Genomic DNA, 14,131 nt, shown 5'->3' with positions numbered 1-14,131 from the left:
TCACTAAGTCAGCGTCTGAGTTTTAGTCAGCCAATCAGTTACTAGACATAACACACCCGCCATGAATGCCTCTGCTGCAGCAGTCAGTGTACATACTGTGCATAGGACAGTGAGTGCACAGCAAAACGTATGACGAGTGACAATGGTATGGCTGCTGACAACAATGAGTCTGATTCGAACCAGACCATCAGTAGTGGCAGAAACCCATCTTACTCCCCCTCCCTCCAAGGAAGGGACTAATAGAAGTAGGCCCCTGTCACACACACAGTCACACTATCACACTCTCTGCTTTGATTTGGGTAGTAGAGGTGAGTGTGTGACTGAGGGAATGCTCACACTGGCATATAACACGGCCGAATGCTATACGATGTTTTATCAAATAGCAGTCAGACCATTGTTATCCTATGGAGCATTGCAGATCGGCGATTGCTTTCTCATGCTGATTCAGCATGAGAAAACAATTGCAGCATGTTGCGAGTGGCTCTGATATCACACGCACCCATTCAAGCTTGTGGGTGCCTGTCAAACATCGGACTGGACTCGGATGCCATCTGAGTGCAGTCTGATAGCCGCGGACACAGACAATGGAGAAGATGTGTTGTGATTCTCTAATGCAAGAGAATCAGATGACACTCAGATGACATTTGGCTCAAACTCTGACAAAGTTTGAGCTGAGTGTCATTAGCATAATCGGCCTGATTTTCTTGCAAGAGAGAACCGACGCCAGGGTGAGCATACCCTTATTCTGATTCACACTTGACACACACACAGAGTAAGGGTACTCTCACACTGGCGTATAACATGGCCGAGTGCTAGCCAATGTTTTATCAGATAGCACTCGGCCCAGTATTATACTATGGGGCAGTCAGATCTGCGATTATTTTCTCATGCTGATTCGGTATGAGAGCACAATCGCAGCATGCGCAGGTGGTTCCGATATTCGAATCACGTGCACCCATTTCACACGTGCATAGGTGCGTGTGAAACATTGGACTGCACTCGGATGACATCCGAGTGCAGTCTGATGTACGCGCACAGAGACAATGGAGAAGATAGAGAAATTATGTTCACCATCTCCTCCACACCTATGCTGTGATTCTCTCATGCGAGATAATGGGATCACAGTAAGAATACCCTCACATCAAACTCTGAGAGAATTTGTGCACAGTGTCATCAGCATAACCAGTCCGATTCCCTCGCAAGCGAGAATTGACGCCAGTGTGAACGTAGCCTTAGTCACGCACTCACCCCCAGCGCCCAGATGTGGGCAGTGCCTGGCCAATGTGCGCCCTTTGCTGCTGCTTCTGTGTGGGGATTGGACTCATGTGACGGAGCTGACAGAGGGTCAGAGATGAGTGAAGAAAGACTGGCGGAGTGAGAAGAAGCATGTGCTAAGCAGGGTGTGGACTAAATTGGAGCTCCTCCTACTTGTTCTTCCTTCTTGCTCTGCCTTGGCAGGTTAGGCCCTGTTTATACAGCGCACGTCAGCCTTTTTAGGGCATGCACAGAACAAACTGGAAAGTGGAATGGAAAATTAAAAAAAAAATAAATTATGAACAATGTTTTTTTTCCACCTGACACTATTTATGGCAAAGAAAAACTATGATTTTTGGTGGAAAATTTCTGTAAGTTTATGGTTTGGTATGCGGTGATGAGGGCAAATACACACTAGTAAACTATCGAGCCTGTACGGACTAACAGAGCCTTACTTTTTTGGTTGCCATTCAGACAAAAGCTCCATTTTAAATCGTGGCTTCATTGGTATTATTTTACTTACTGTGATTTGCTGTAAAAACATCCTTCATACATACAAAATTTCAGTGTTAACAATTTTAATTCTGGTATGAAAAATGTGAACTTGGGTTTGTATATAAAACAATATATATATTGCTATGTGATCTCTTTGGTACGAGACACACAGTAAGTGACCGTTGGTTACAATATTTGAATAATTATTTTTATATACAGTAGTTGTAAAGATTTCTCAAACTCTATCTGCTCACTTTCCTCTTTAATTCCTACAGTTACAGAGTGTCAAGCTCTATTGGTCTATTGAAGTTCTGTGATCATGAAATCAATGTGCTCCATTGCTCCGGATTAATGTACCAGCAGTGTGCATCTTCACTTGGGTTAAATGATTTCTGAAATATTGTTTTTCCTTTGTGATTTAATAGGTTTCACATGAACATTTCTTCATTGCTGAATCTGCTTTCCATAGCAAAAAGTGTTCACAATAGGATGTCAGCTCAGCCATTTTTGCCATCTTTTTACAAGCAGGTCTAACTGTAGGAGCAATCTCCATTTAGCTTAGAGTCCCTTCATGCCACTCTTTAAAGATGTTGTCAATATATTCATTACCTAGCCATAGTATATAATTTTCACCAACCAATCTGGGTTCATACCTGTGAGGTCTACTGCAGTTAACATCTGTAGGGTTCATTTAAAGCACCACTCATTTTTTTTATTATTTCCGCGCTGGAGTGGTGCTACTAATATAGTTCCCTGACCCTAGTATTATACTTACCAGCCACCATCTTCAGCTGTTCCCTGCGCCGCTCCAGTTCCACGCCGCCATCTTGTGACCAAAACTTCTGACTTACGGGAAGTCCATGGTAAGCTCTCAGTGTAAGTCTATGAGAACCTCGTTCTAGACTTACATTGAGTTGTGACTTCAGGCTCGCTGAGCAAACACTGGAGCAGCTGGCATGTCACAACCTGCAGAAGACGACCGGGGCGGCACTGATAACAGATGAAGACGGCGGCTGGTAAGTATAAGACTGGAGGCAGGGAACTTACATTAGTAACACATCTCCAGTAATAAAAGAAAAAAGTCACCACGTGGTATACATATACAGGTGCATCTCACATAATTAGAATATCATCAAAAAGTTATTTTATTTCAGTTCTTCAATACAAATAGTGAAACTCATATATTATATAGAGTCATTACAAACAGAGTGATCTATTTCAAGTGTTTATTTCTGTTAATGTTGATGATTAGGGCTTACAGCCAATGAAAACACAAAGTCATTATCTCAGTAAATTAGAATAAATAACAAAAAACACCTGTAAAGACTTCCTAAGCATTTAAAAAGGTCCCTTAATCTGTTTCAGTAGGCTCCACAATCATGGGGAAGACTGCTGACTTGACAGATGTCCAGAAGGCAGTCATTGACACACTAAGTAAATGCAAAGTAAATTTTGCATTTCATTTGGAAATCAAGGTCCCAGAGTCTGGAGGAAGAGTGGAGAGGCCACAATCCAAGCTGCTTGAGGTCTAGTGTGAAGTTTCCACAATCAGTGATGGTTTGGGGAGCCATGTCATCTGCTGGTGTAGGTCCACTGTGTTTTATCAAGACCAAAGTCAGCGCAGCCGTCTACCAGGAAATTTTAGAGCACTTCATGCTTCCCCTCTGCCGACAAGCTTTTTCAAGCTGTTATAAAGTATTCTAATTTACTGAGATAATTACTTTTGTGTTTTCATTGGCTGTAAGCCATAATCATCAACATTAACAGAAATAAACACTTGAAATAGATCACGGTTTGTAATGACTCTATATATCAGTTTCACTTTTTGTATTGAAGAACTGAAATAAATTACATTTTTGATGATATTCTAATTTAGTGAAATGCACCGGTATTTGTATGTTTGAGTTTCTTTGTGGGTCTGCTGGGTTTATAATGACCCTAACCGCAACGTTTATATTTCACCCATTACATGGGGCTTTTTAAGTACTTTTAAACGTTGTTTGTTTTTCATTACATTATTTTTGTAATAAAGACTTTACAATATTCTTTCTATCAATTATAATCGGGTGTACTCTCGTTTTATGCACATAGGGCCCGATTCATCAAAGCTTTCACACCAGAATTTTGGCTTAAAAGCTTTCAAAAGTCATAAAATAGAGGTGCATTTCAGAGTTGTGGCAAAATTTAGCGACTTTTGGCGACTTCGCAGGTTTTTCCCAGCCACGACAAATTAAACAGAGCTAGTGCAGGGCGGGGGCAGAGCAGGGGCGTGACACCACATATTGTCTAATTTATGAGTGGAGAGGGATTTTGTTGAGTGGCACATGGAAGTGCACAACACTCATCAGATGCACCTCTCATGAATCGGGAGCATCTGACTCCAGAACGCCCCCTCGTCAAGATCAGTATGAACAATGCCAGTCTTGATGAATCAGGCCCAATGTCTATTGTAATTGTGTATTGTTACTGAAACTGTGTTTGCAGGAGTGTGTGAAAGCCCCCTCATTTGCAATTGAATTAAAAGTGGTTTTCTCAGGTACTGTACTACTCAAATATACAGTGCTAGTATGATTTCAATAGGGCAAACTCCCCTATATCACTGTATAGCTAGTTTAATATGCATTTTGGGGGTGACAAACTACCTTCAAAGCAGTGCTGCAACCCCAATAATTTAAAGGGGTATTCCTATCTGCAAGATCCTAACCCAATATGTAGTAGGTGTAATAATAATATTAGCAAATACCTCAATTTAGAAATGTAGTATAGTTCTTCTGATTCGCTTACCCCATGTGCAGGGCATTTTTATTATTATTTTATTATTATTATTTATTATTATAGCGCCATTTATTCCATGGCGCTTTACATGTGAAAAAGGGGTATAATACAAGAACAATTACAATAATCTTGAACACAATGTGACAGCGACTGGTACAGGAGGAGCGAGGACCCTGCCCGCGAGGGCTCACAATCTACGAGGGATGGGTGAGGATACAGTAGGTGAGGGTACAGCTGGTCGTGGAGCGGTGGTTACTGCAGGTTGTAGACTTGTCGGAAGAGGTGGGTCTTCAGGTTCCTTTTGCATTGCAGTAGCATACGTATCCATGGTTACGACCACTAACAGCTAACTAATTAACCAACTGTCACTATATGAATGGTCGTAACCATGGATACCTGAGCTACTGCAATGCCCTGTACATGGGGTAAGCGACACAGCAAATCAAAATAACTATACTACATTTCTAATTAGAAGAATTTGCTAATATTATCATTATTATTATACCAACTACATATTGGGATAGGATATTGGAGATGGGAATAACCCTTTAAGGATGTTTTAAACCACCACAGATCAGCAATACTTTACTCTAGCAAAACACCATCTCTCTCTGTCTCACTGAGTCAATGAATGTTGTTTTGTCTGGAAGTTGCCTAGAAATTGTATACAATGTAATAGAGTGGAGAATACCCTTGAGGAATGTCTTACAAAACAACATCTTTCCTAGCAAGGAATTAGAGAGGAACTCTTACCTTTATGTATTTTTAGTATTAGAGCATGAATTAGCTTTTCTGAGAGAGACATAGTGAATAAGTGTCAGATGCCCTCTGTTATCCAGCTATCCCTAATTTCTATCTCTAGGACCTGTGCATTGTTCCTGAAAGTTTTTGTACAATGCAATGTAAAATATATTCCCCCAATAAGCTTTTATGGAATATCTGATGTTGTACGTTTGATCATATATACTGAATTGAAAATGTGAAATGCAAAAATATAATATTATAGCCATGTTTAAAATAATGTATTATGCTTTTATATTTTATTTTTGTAGTCATTAAAGGGGTTATCCAGGACTTAGGGATTTTTTCCTGCTAGGCTAAGAACTTACCGGCAGGTCATTGGTGACGACTTGCCTGTTATGCCCTGCGATGATCAGTCCCGGTTCAGTGCTGTCACAGACCGCTCCTGCTGGTGATTCTCCTTATTCCAGTGACATCACGCTGACAGAACAGCGCCTTCTCTTCTGCTCTGCTCTGTTCACAGGGCATCACTGCCAATGACATGCTGATTGGCAGCCGGCTCCCCGTTACCTAACTGCAGGAACCCAGCTGTTATTTAGTATAACATCAGCAGTGACACGCCATTGAGAGAGCAGAGCGGAAGAGAAGGTACTGCTCTGTTGACATAGAAGTTGTGGAAGTGCCACCTGAGCCGGGATAGATCATTGCAGGGCAAAACAGGCAAGTAGTTAGCAACTGCCTGCCGGTAAGTTCTTAGCCCGATAGAAAAAAACCTAACCCCTTTACATACAAGGCTCTACCTTGGCTGTACATTTCAGGCCATAAACATGAGGTCAGACGTTCTAAAGTATAATACATTCATAAATTATACTGTAGATAATTTCTAAGTTATTGTTACTCATTGTTTGATCGGGGTGCATGAGTAATAATTGTTGGTGCTTATGAAAATGTAATCTTGTCATCGCCTAACTTTTTATAAGGTAATTATATCCTACTGCAGATCAGCTTTCTTTCTCCACTTTGTTGAGGTTGTTACATTTTTGGGAAAAGATATTAGCGTATTCTGTCGTATGACTACACCACTCAGATATAAAATGTGAAAACATTATGCAATTGCCTCTCCAATGGCTTTAGCCACTATAGCTAATTTGAGCGAAATTGGAAAGGATATTACATAGGAAGATAGTGCTGTTATCAGAAGCATGGTGGAAGGTATTGTAGACTAAGCTCAGCTCCTTGTTATTGAAAGTCTTGTTCAGAAAGTGGAGTTCATCTCCCTTATTGACTATTAGGAAATGCCCATGCTGTTTCCTGAAATAGTTTATGGATTTTTCTTGTGGAAGGATCTAACTGATTGACTGTTTTATCTTTTTTATCTGTAGGATTAATGCAAGGCACCAAGAAATAAGAGAAAAGCAAGCCAAAGTGTTATGGAACTTCAGCGCATCCAATGATATTGAGGATGATGACATGGACCCTAATTATGCTCGAGTGAACCACTTTAAAGAGCCCCCACCATCTCAGCACAATTCCCACAGGCCCTACTCTCCAGCAATGCCTGGGTCCTACAGTTACCCCAGAGAGACACTATTGTCTACTTCAGAGAGGGATCACGTTCAAGACCTTTACGCTAAAATAAACAAGAAGCAGCAGGCACTGGATACAGTTGACAGGTAATAACCGCTACCAAACAAACCTTATCACTCTTTGGGCCTTGATGGCATGATACTCATTAAATGAAGTTGTACAAAAAAATTGCATATGATTACACTTTACCTTTTTTCCCTGCTGTGTGGTATCATGCAGTTTCAATTAGTCTGGGGAAAGATAGCGGAACTGTGGCATTTGTATCCTGGTTCTAAGCTTTGCATCATAAGACTGATTACCTTTCTAAGGCTTTTCTATTCGAGACTGGTGAGGAAACAGCAGCGTTTAATCCATCTGGCCATTTAAGGATGGGTTAATGATTTTAAAAATACCAAGTAATCATTCTTGTAAAACGCACAGCTTCCTGGTGTGCCATGTCATCGGAACTTTCTGCCCAGCCTTCCCTCCATTAAGCTTTCTGTCCTGCCATGTATTGATCCTAGACACAAAATAATCAGAGAAATCTTATTCTGCTTATAAATAGTTTACCCTTCACTATCATTTTTTTGGTGCTGTAGATCTGAACAATAAAGCAACAAGTTGCCGATGCAGAAAGGCCAATATTTTCTTCATCTGTTAAAGTTTTTAGTGCTTTGAGATAAAGAAAATTCCAGACAAATGTATTGTGGAAAGGCCGTCGCCACGTTCACTGCTGTGGGATTGATTAGCTGCTTTTGAACATTATCCTGCTAAGCGTACAGCCGTTTATGGATATTTATAAATAGCCGACAAAAGGCTTGATTGTAGCCCACGATAAAAACCACCACAACGGGGAAAAAACTGCAACCTTTGTACCTGCTGCTGGAAAATCTCACCGCCTTTATTCTCCTCTAATTTTTCCGTTTGATGCCTGCTTGTTCCAAATTTGTACATAAATATCGAGATTAAAACATAATAGTATTCAGCAGCTCTGATTAAAGGGCCGCACTTAGCGGGGCAGTAACGAGCGCTTCACACACTATTTCCAGCTCGAGTAATGAACTTTGGGTTAATTATGAATCCATTAATAACATGCTATCAATTTAGGAGATTTTAAGGTTATTATTCAACTTATATGTTGCTTTCCCGAAACCTCACTTATCCTGCACCCTGGTCACAATGAATGCTCATGAATGAAGTGTTATGATATCAATGGGTAATTGTGTACAAATTAATAAGAGGATATTTCTCTGTTTTGTTTCTCTTTTTGGGATTGCTGATTTTTTAGAAAATTGTTGCCTGTCTTAATTTTGATTTTGCGTCTGGGGAAAGACTGCTCTCCAACAATTTGACTCTCTGTTGAAGTTCATTAAGTGATGACACTGGGGGAACATATATTCTATTTAGGTGATGTTTTATATAAAATTTGGTTTTAGAAATATAATATAGTCCCTTCAACTCAAACCATGGCTGTTGTCAAAACAATTTCTTAAAAAATAGGAAAAGTGGCACTGATTTTCCATAAAAAATCCTTTTATTGTAACATTATTAAAAACATGCTGGAGAGGAAGTGGGATGTGCTGTGGACGACGACTGTCGTTTTGCGAATAACAAAGCTTCTACAAGTCCCATTGTTGAATTGGTCATTGACCACAGCGCATTCCGCTTCCTCCACAGCATGTTTTTAATGTTGTTACAATAAAGCAAGTTTTTATGGATGGTGAGTGACATTTTTTCTATTTTTTGAGGCACCTGTTACAATTTCTCCTATTAAGTTGAGCACCACGATATCCATCCCTCTCACATGGTGTGTCCTATCGTGTGTCATATACGAGGTGCTCCAACAGTGTCAGACTTTCCTTTTTTGACTTTCTGTTGTTCAAACAATGCTTTGTCTGATTTTTTGATTACGAGCCATCTCGGCTGTCTCTCCCATACACAGGAGTGTTCATTCGGCTGAGTTCTCTATGAGAAAATTGCCTACGGCCTGTCTCCTGGACAACAAAGCCATCAGCAGTCCAGAATCAGAAATGCCTGATCGACATCTCTCTTGACCATCATTTGGCCAGTGACCCCATATACATTAAGGTTGTGATCGACCTCGTTTATATCGGCGGGTTTAGCTGACATTAGTCTAATGTATATGGTGGCTTAACACCAGTCTTGATTCACTTATTGAGGGAAAGAAATGGGCTACTCAGTGGTATTCTTAATGAACTTCAACCAGTATGTCTGTGTTGCAATCTGTAGTCGGTCGTTGTTGTCTTCAGTCATTACTTTGGGTGGTGAGTGTGGGTCAAGTAACTGTGGTGCACACATTTCTCACACTAGTTTCAGAATTGCTGTTTTTTAATCATTGGTATAGTGTGAAATGTGACCATAAAATTGACCTTAATTTGCCAAACTTTTCAGATAAGCTGACACGAAATGTTTGAGCTGCTGAGTGGAATCTTGGAATCAGAATGTGATTAGCTAATGCCTCTAAGTGGCTGATTGGATCATTGCTGTCAATGCTGTGATTGATCACACTGAAAATGACTGTCTTTTCTTCATGGACAAATCTTTGTTATTGCTGCAGAAATTGCATATGCAGCGGTTTTTGTCTCTGTTTTTGTGTTTTTTGTAATGATGAAAATTTCTTTTAATGAAGGAACTATATGCTTCCATGCTTGCATGCATACCTGAATAAAGATTACATTGATGATTACTTTGTGTCAGATTAAATATTCTACCTGTGTGATTTTATAATATTATTTAATATTATAAATGTTCTAGCTCATACATGTTCACTTGCCTTTAGTGCACAGTTGGAGTTGTCACCTCCATTCATATCGTTCTTCAGGCTGGGCTGGACAACTATTAGGCAGGAAATACTCTTGATTTTAAGGATATCGGCTTACATAGGGAGTAGATATTTCATCCAAAACAAAAGCTCAGCACTGTATATCCAGATGTTGAGTAGCTTAGAAGGCTGAAGATTTCTGGATGTCTGGTGTTACCACCAAACTCCATAGATTTCATTAGTTGCCTTCACATAAATGTTTCCTGCCTGGTGGTTGCATGCCCTTGAGTAGAAAATTGAGTGGTTGCAATTTTCTACATGCTACTAAGGTTTAACACTCAAAATCATTACTGTGTCTTCATTGCTTTATGTTATCAAGATTATTTTTCTAAAATTCAGCAGTGCAGGTTCCTAGTGCACTTGACCTGTTTTTAGAAGATGCTACTCAATGAACATTGTTGTCTTTATATCAGCAAAAAACCTGCATGGTGTGCTATACTTTTAAATGTGTCCTTATTCTCTCACCTATTTTACTTTACGTGGCAGCTGTCAATCACACCTTGATTTTCCAGATTTGTTGTCTTATTTCCATTATTTTTTATTCTTCAGCAAAAAAATATTAATGTATTTGTCTTATTCAGGAAAGTGCAGTTCGCTGTCATCTGAAAATGAGAGCAAGATAAGTGGAATGCGGAGCCACAGAACGTCTTTTCAACAAAGGGAATGAGTAGGGTTTAGCAACGTGATGACATGCAGCTGAAAAATGCGCGCTTTATTGACATGTATTTTAGGGAAAATACATAGGGAAAAAAACATACTAGAGATCTGTAATCAATCTAAAACAATTGTCTACGCCGGCAACAATCTTGTCCCTCTTCACCACTACCTTTATGCTTATACATAAATTCTGTTTCATGTTAAGAGAAACTCCTGGAGACTACAAAATTTTATTACAATGAGGAAAACAAGTATTTGATACACTGACAATTTTGTAAGTTTTCCCACCTACATAGAATGGAGAGGTCTGTAATTTTTATTGTAGGTATGCCTGTGAGAGACAGAATATAAAAAAAAATCCTTAAAATCACATTGTATGATTTTTACATAATTAATTTGCATTTTATTGCATTAAATGAGTATTTGATGCAATAGAAAAACAGAACTTAATATTTGGTTCAGAAATTACAGAGGTCAAATGTTTGCTGTAGTTCTTGACCAAGTTTTCACACACTGCAGCAGGGATTTTGACCCACTCCTCCATACAGATCTTCTCCAGATCTTTGAGGTTTTGGAGGTGTCACTGGGCAACATTGAGTTTCAGCTCCCGCCAAAGATTTTCTATTGGGTTCAGGTCTGGAGACTGGCTAGGCCATTCCAGAACCTTGAAATGCTTCTTACAGAGCCACTCTTTAGTTGCCCTGGCTGTATGTTTCGGGTCATTGTGATGCTGGAAGACCTAGCCACGACCCGTCTTCAAAGTTCTTATTGAGGGAAGGAGGTTGTTGGCTAAAATCTCGCAATATATGACCCAATCCATCCCCCTTCAATACAGTGCAGTCGTCCTGTCCCCTTTGCAGAAAAGCACCCTCAAAGTATGAAGTTTCCACCACCTTGCTTCACAATTGGAACGGTGTTTTTGGGGTTGTACTTATCCTTCTTCGATCTCCAAACATGGCGAGTGGAGTTGATACCAAAAAGTTCTATTTTGGTCTCATCTGACCACATGACCTTCCCCCATACCTCCTCTGGATCATCCAGATGGTCATTGGTGAACTTCAAATGGGCCTGGACATGTGCTGGCGTGCCCTTGCGTGGATTTTAATTCATGACGGCTAGTGTTTTACTAACGGTAATGCTTGCGACTGTGGTCCCAGCTCTCTTCTGGTCAGTGATAATGTCCACCCATGTAGTTCTGGGCTGATTCCTGACCTTTCTCAGACTCCTCCTTACCCCATGAGGCAAGATCTTGCATGGAGCCCCAGACCGAGGAAGATTGACAGTCATCTTGTGTTTCTTCCATTTTCTAATAATTGTGCCAACAGTTGTTTCCTTCTCAACAAGCTGCTCGCCTATTGTCCTGTAGCCCATCCCAGCCTTGTGCAGGTCTACAATTTTGTCCCTGGTGTCCTATGACAGCTTTTTAGTCTTGGCCATGGTGGAGAGGTTGGAGTGTGATTGATTTTGTGGACTGGTGTCTCTTATACAGGTAACAAGTTCAAACAAGTGCCATTAATACAGGTAATGAGTGCAAAGTAGGAGGGCTTCTTAAAGCAAATGAACAGCTCTGTGAGAGCCAGAATTTTTTCTGGTTTGTAGGTGATCAAATACTTATTTCATGCAATTTAATTATTTAAAAATTATATAATGTGATTTTCTGTTTTTTATGTTTAGATTCTGTCTCTCACAGTTGAAGTGTACCTACGATAAAAATTACAGACCTCTCTATTTGTAGGTGGGAAAACTTGCAAAATCTGCAATATATCAAATACTTATTTTCCCCACTGTATGTATATAATTCTTTACATACGTATATATAATTTGGCAGATCTGAAGAATTTCTGGTAGTACAAATTACTGAAACAACACTAAACCTGTTTTAGAAAGATGACTTCCAGGATTCTGTGGAGGACAGAAGCATATAAGCGAAGTATGCCTAAAGTAAAAAATATCATAGTGTTCATAGATCCTAAAGTACAGTGTGACACTTTTACTTTCAAATTTATTAGATTAGAGTTCACTTGCCATCCCTCCTCTTTCCCCTACGTCACTCAAGCTGCAGATGCTGCTGTAATCACAGAACCATATCAATTAGCCTTTTTTTTTTACCAAAAGACCTTATTTAATTCCACATTTCGGACATAGACTTAACTTATTTTCGTTATCTCTCTCTTTTTATCTGTTCTTCCAACTGGCAATAGCAGGATGGAAGTAATTGGTTAAAGGAATTCAAAATTGTGGAGGCATATACTTTACTAAGAATCCAGCTAAAATGAACATTTAAACATTTAGAAGGCGCTCTAGGAACAGTCTGCACTCATCCATACTAAAGCTGGCTATACCTTGTCAGATAGTTAATTCAATTGAGTCATCTTTCCCACCCCCCATATTCTTGTCTGCTCGTTTCAGAATATATGTGTTCTGTATGAGTTGGGGGGAGTAAAGCTATACCAGACAATTCTAGCAGTGTCTTATTTATAACAAGAACAAACATTTTCAAAGCCTTCCCATCAGAGCCAGTAGTGAGGTCTTAATGCACATTAGATGTTGAGTGGTACTATCAAAATTGGTTGGTTTGGACCACTTTATTGTAGGAGGTTTAAATGGGTAATATTAGCCGACAGACAAGACTGTCCTACCAGGGGTTTTTAGGGCAGTGCCTAGTGTACATTTACTGGAATTAAATTTTTTCCTTAAATGACATAATAAAATGATTCTTTTTGAGGACATTTAAAATGAAGCTAAAAGGAAGTGATGTTGCACAAATAAGCAATGAAATGCTTGCTTTTGTATTCTAGTGCATACTGCACTATAAAAAAATCAAGGCTGTAACTACTTGATGGCCAACACCAGTAGACTGCAGTGGACATCTGTGTATCAATAGAGGTGGGAAGGTGTTGACTTTTTCATAATTCCCTTTACCTAAAATGCCTCTAGAAATCTGACTATAAACAAAAAATGTTACTTATAAACCAAATTGCAAATTGTTTAAATTTACCCCACAGTAGAACAAAAATTAGCTGCTCTGTTTGCGTTTCATTGTAGGTCAACTTTGTGGACACGACTTTTCGTTAAACACAAATCTTCTTTTTCCGCAAAGAACATGAAATATTTGATACTAATTTTGGCATTTCCAATAATCAGTTATTAGAATTCACTTTACTAAGCTAATAGACTTTTAAATTATATTTTACATTTGCATAATACGTGAAAATCACATACTAACTTTCATTGTGTATCTAATATGTTAAAAATAAATGTATAGTGATGATTTTGTTGGAAATATTCATATTTTTATATCTGTGTAAGGATTTGTTACTTTGGGATTTTAGGTTCAAATGTAAATAAATGTTGATTTTCCATACTATGTGAGTTTATGTACATTTTCTACAAATAAAATTACATAAGCAACCGATACATAAAGCATGCGTAAAATAGTTAAAAGAAAAGTACTTTAGTATATGTTAAAACAGATGTTTTAAGAGGTATTGGTTGCAGAATGATTTTTATAACAAAAGAGAATAAACCTTATAAGGATAAGGATCGGTGATAACTTGTAAGTTGGTGGGGGCAGTACCATAGAGAATGATTAGAAGGATGCGCAATCACTGCTCCATTACATTGGAACACTTCAGAACCCTCTTTTCCAGCTCCCAGTGATGGGCTTCCATCCATCTTCATGTGAATAAGTGATAACTTTAAACGTTGGGAATAATCCCTTAATATTTTTGCAGCACAATGTGGCCACCATGGGGAGCAAACAAATCAAGTTTATATCGGTAGAATTTAGTATGGAAAAAT

At 39.1% G+C, this 14,131-nt stretch overlaps 1 protein-coding gene across 5 annotated transcripts in view; it reads left to right on the top strand.

Annotated features, from left to right (window-relative positions):
• The window catches only part of PARD3B (par-3 family cell polarity regulator beta), a 2,083,049-nt gene that overhangs the window by 1,096,353 nt on the left and 972,565 nt on the right, over positions 1-14,131 (top strand). For 4 of the 5 annotated variants that reach the window (XM_073646400.1, XM_073646398.1, XM_073646401.1 and 1 more), the window contains one exon: positions 6,648-6,938. In XM_073646400.1, coding sequence (XP_073502501.1) covers positions 6,648-6,938 — 291 coding nt within the window. Of the gene's footprint in view, positions 1-6,647; positions 6,939-10,254; positions 13,546-14,131 lie in introns of those variants that run through there. The other variant, XM_073646402.1, reaches the window with a different exon arrangement.

The sequence above is a fragment of the Phyllobates terribilis genome, unplaced genomic scaffold, assembly GCF_046119375.1.
Source record: "Phyllobates terribilis strain yellow unplaced genomic scaffold, ASM4611937v1 Scaffold_9__5_contigs__length_417890890, whole genome shotgun sequence".
NCBI classification, from domain to species: domain Eukaryota; kingdom Metazoa; phylum Chordata; class Amphibia; order Anura; family Dendrobatidae; genus Phyllobates; species Phyllobates terribilis.
Note: the sequence above shows the minus strand (reverse complement) of the source record. Positions and strands in the feature narration are given on the sequence as shown.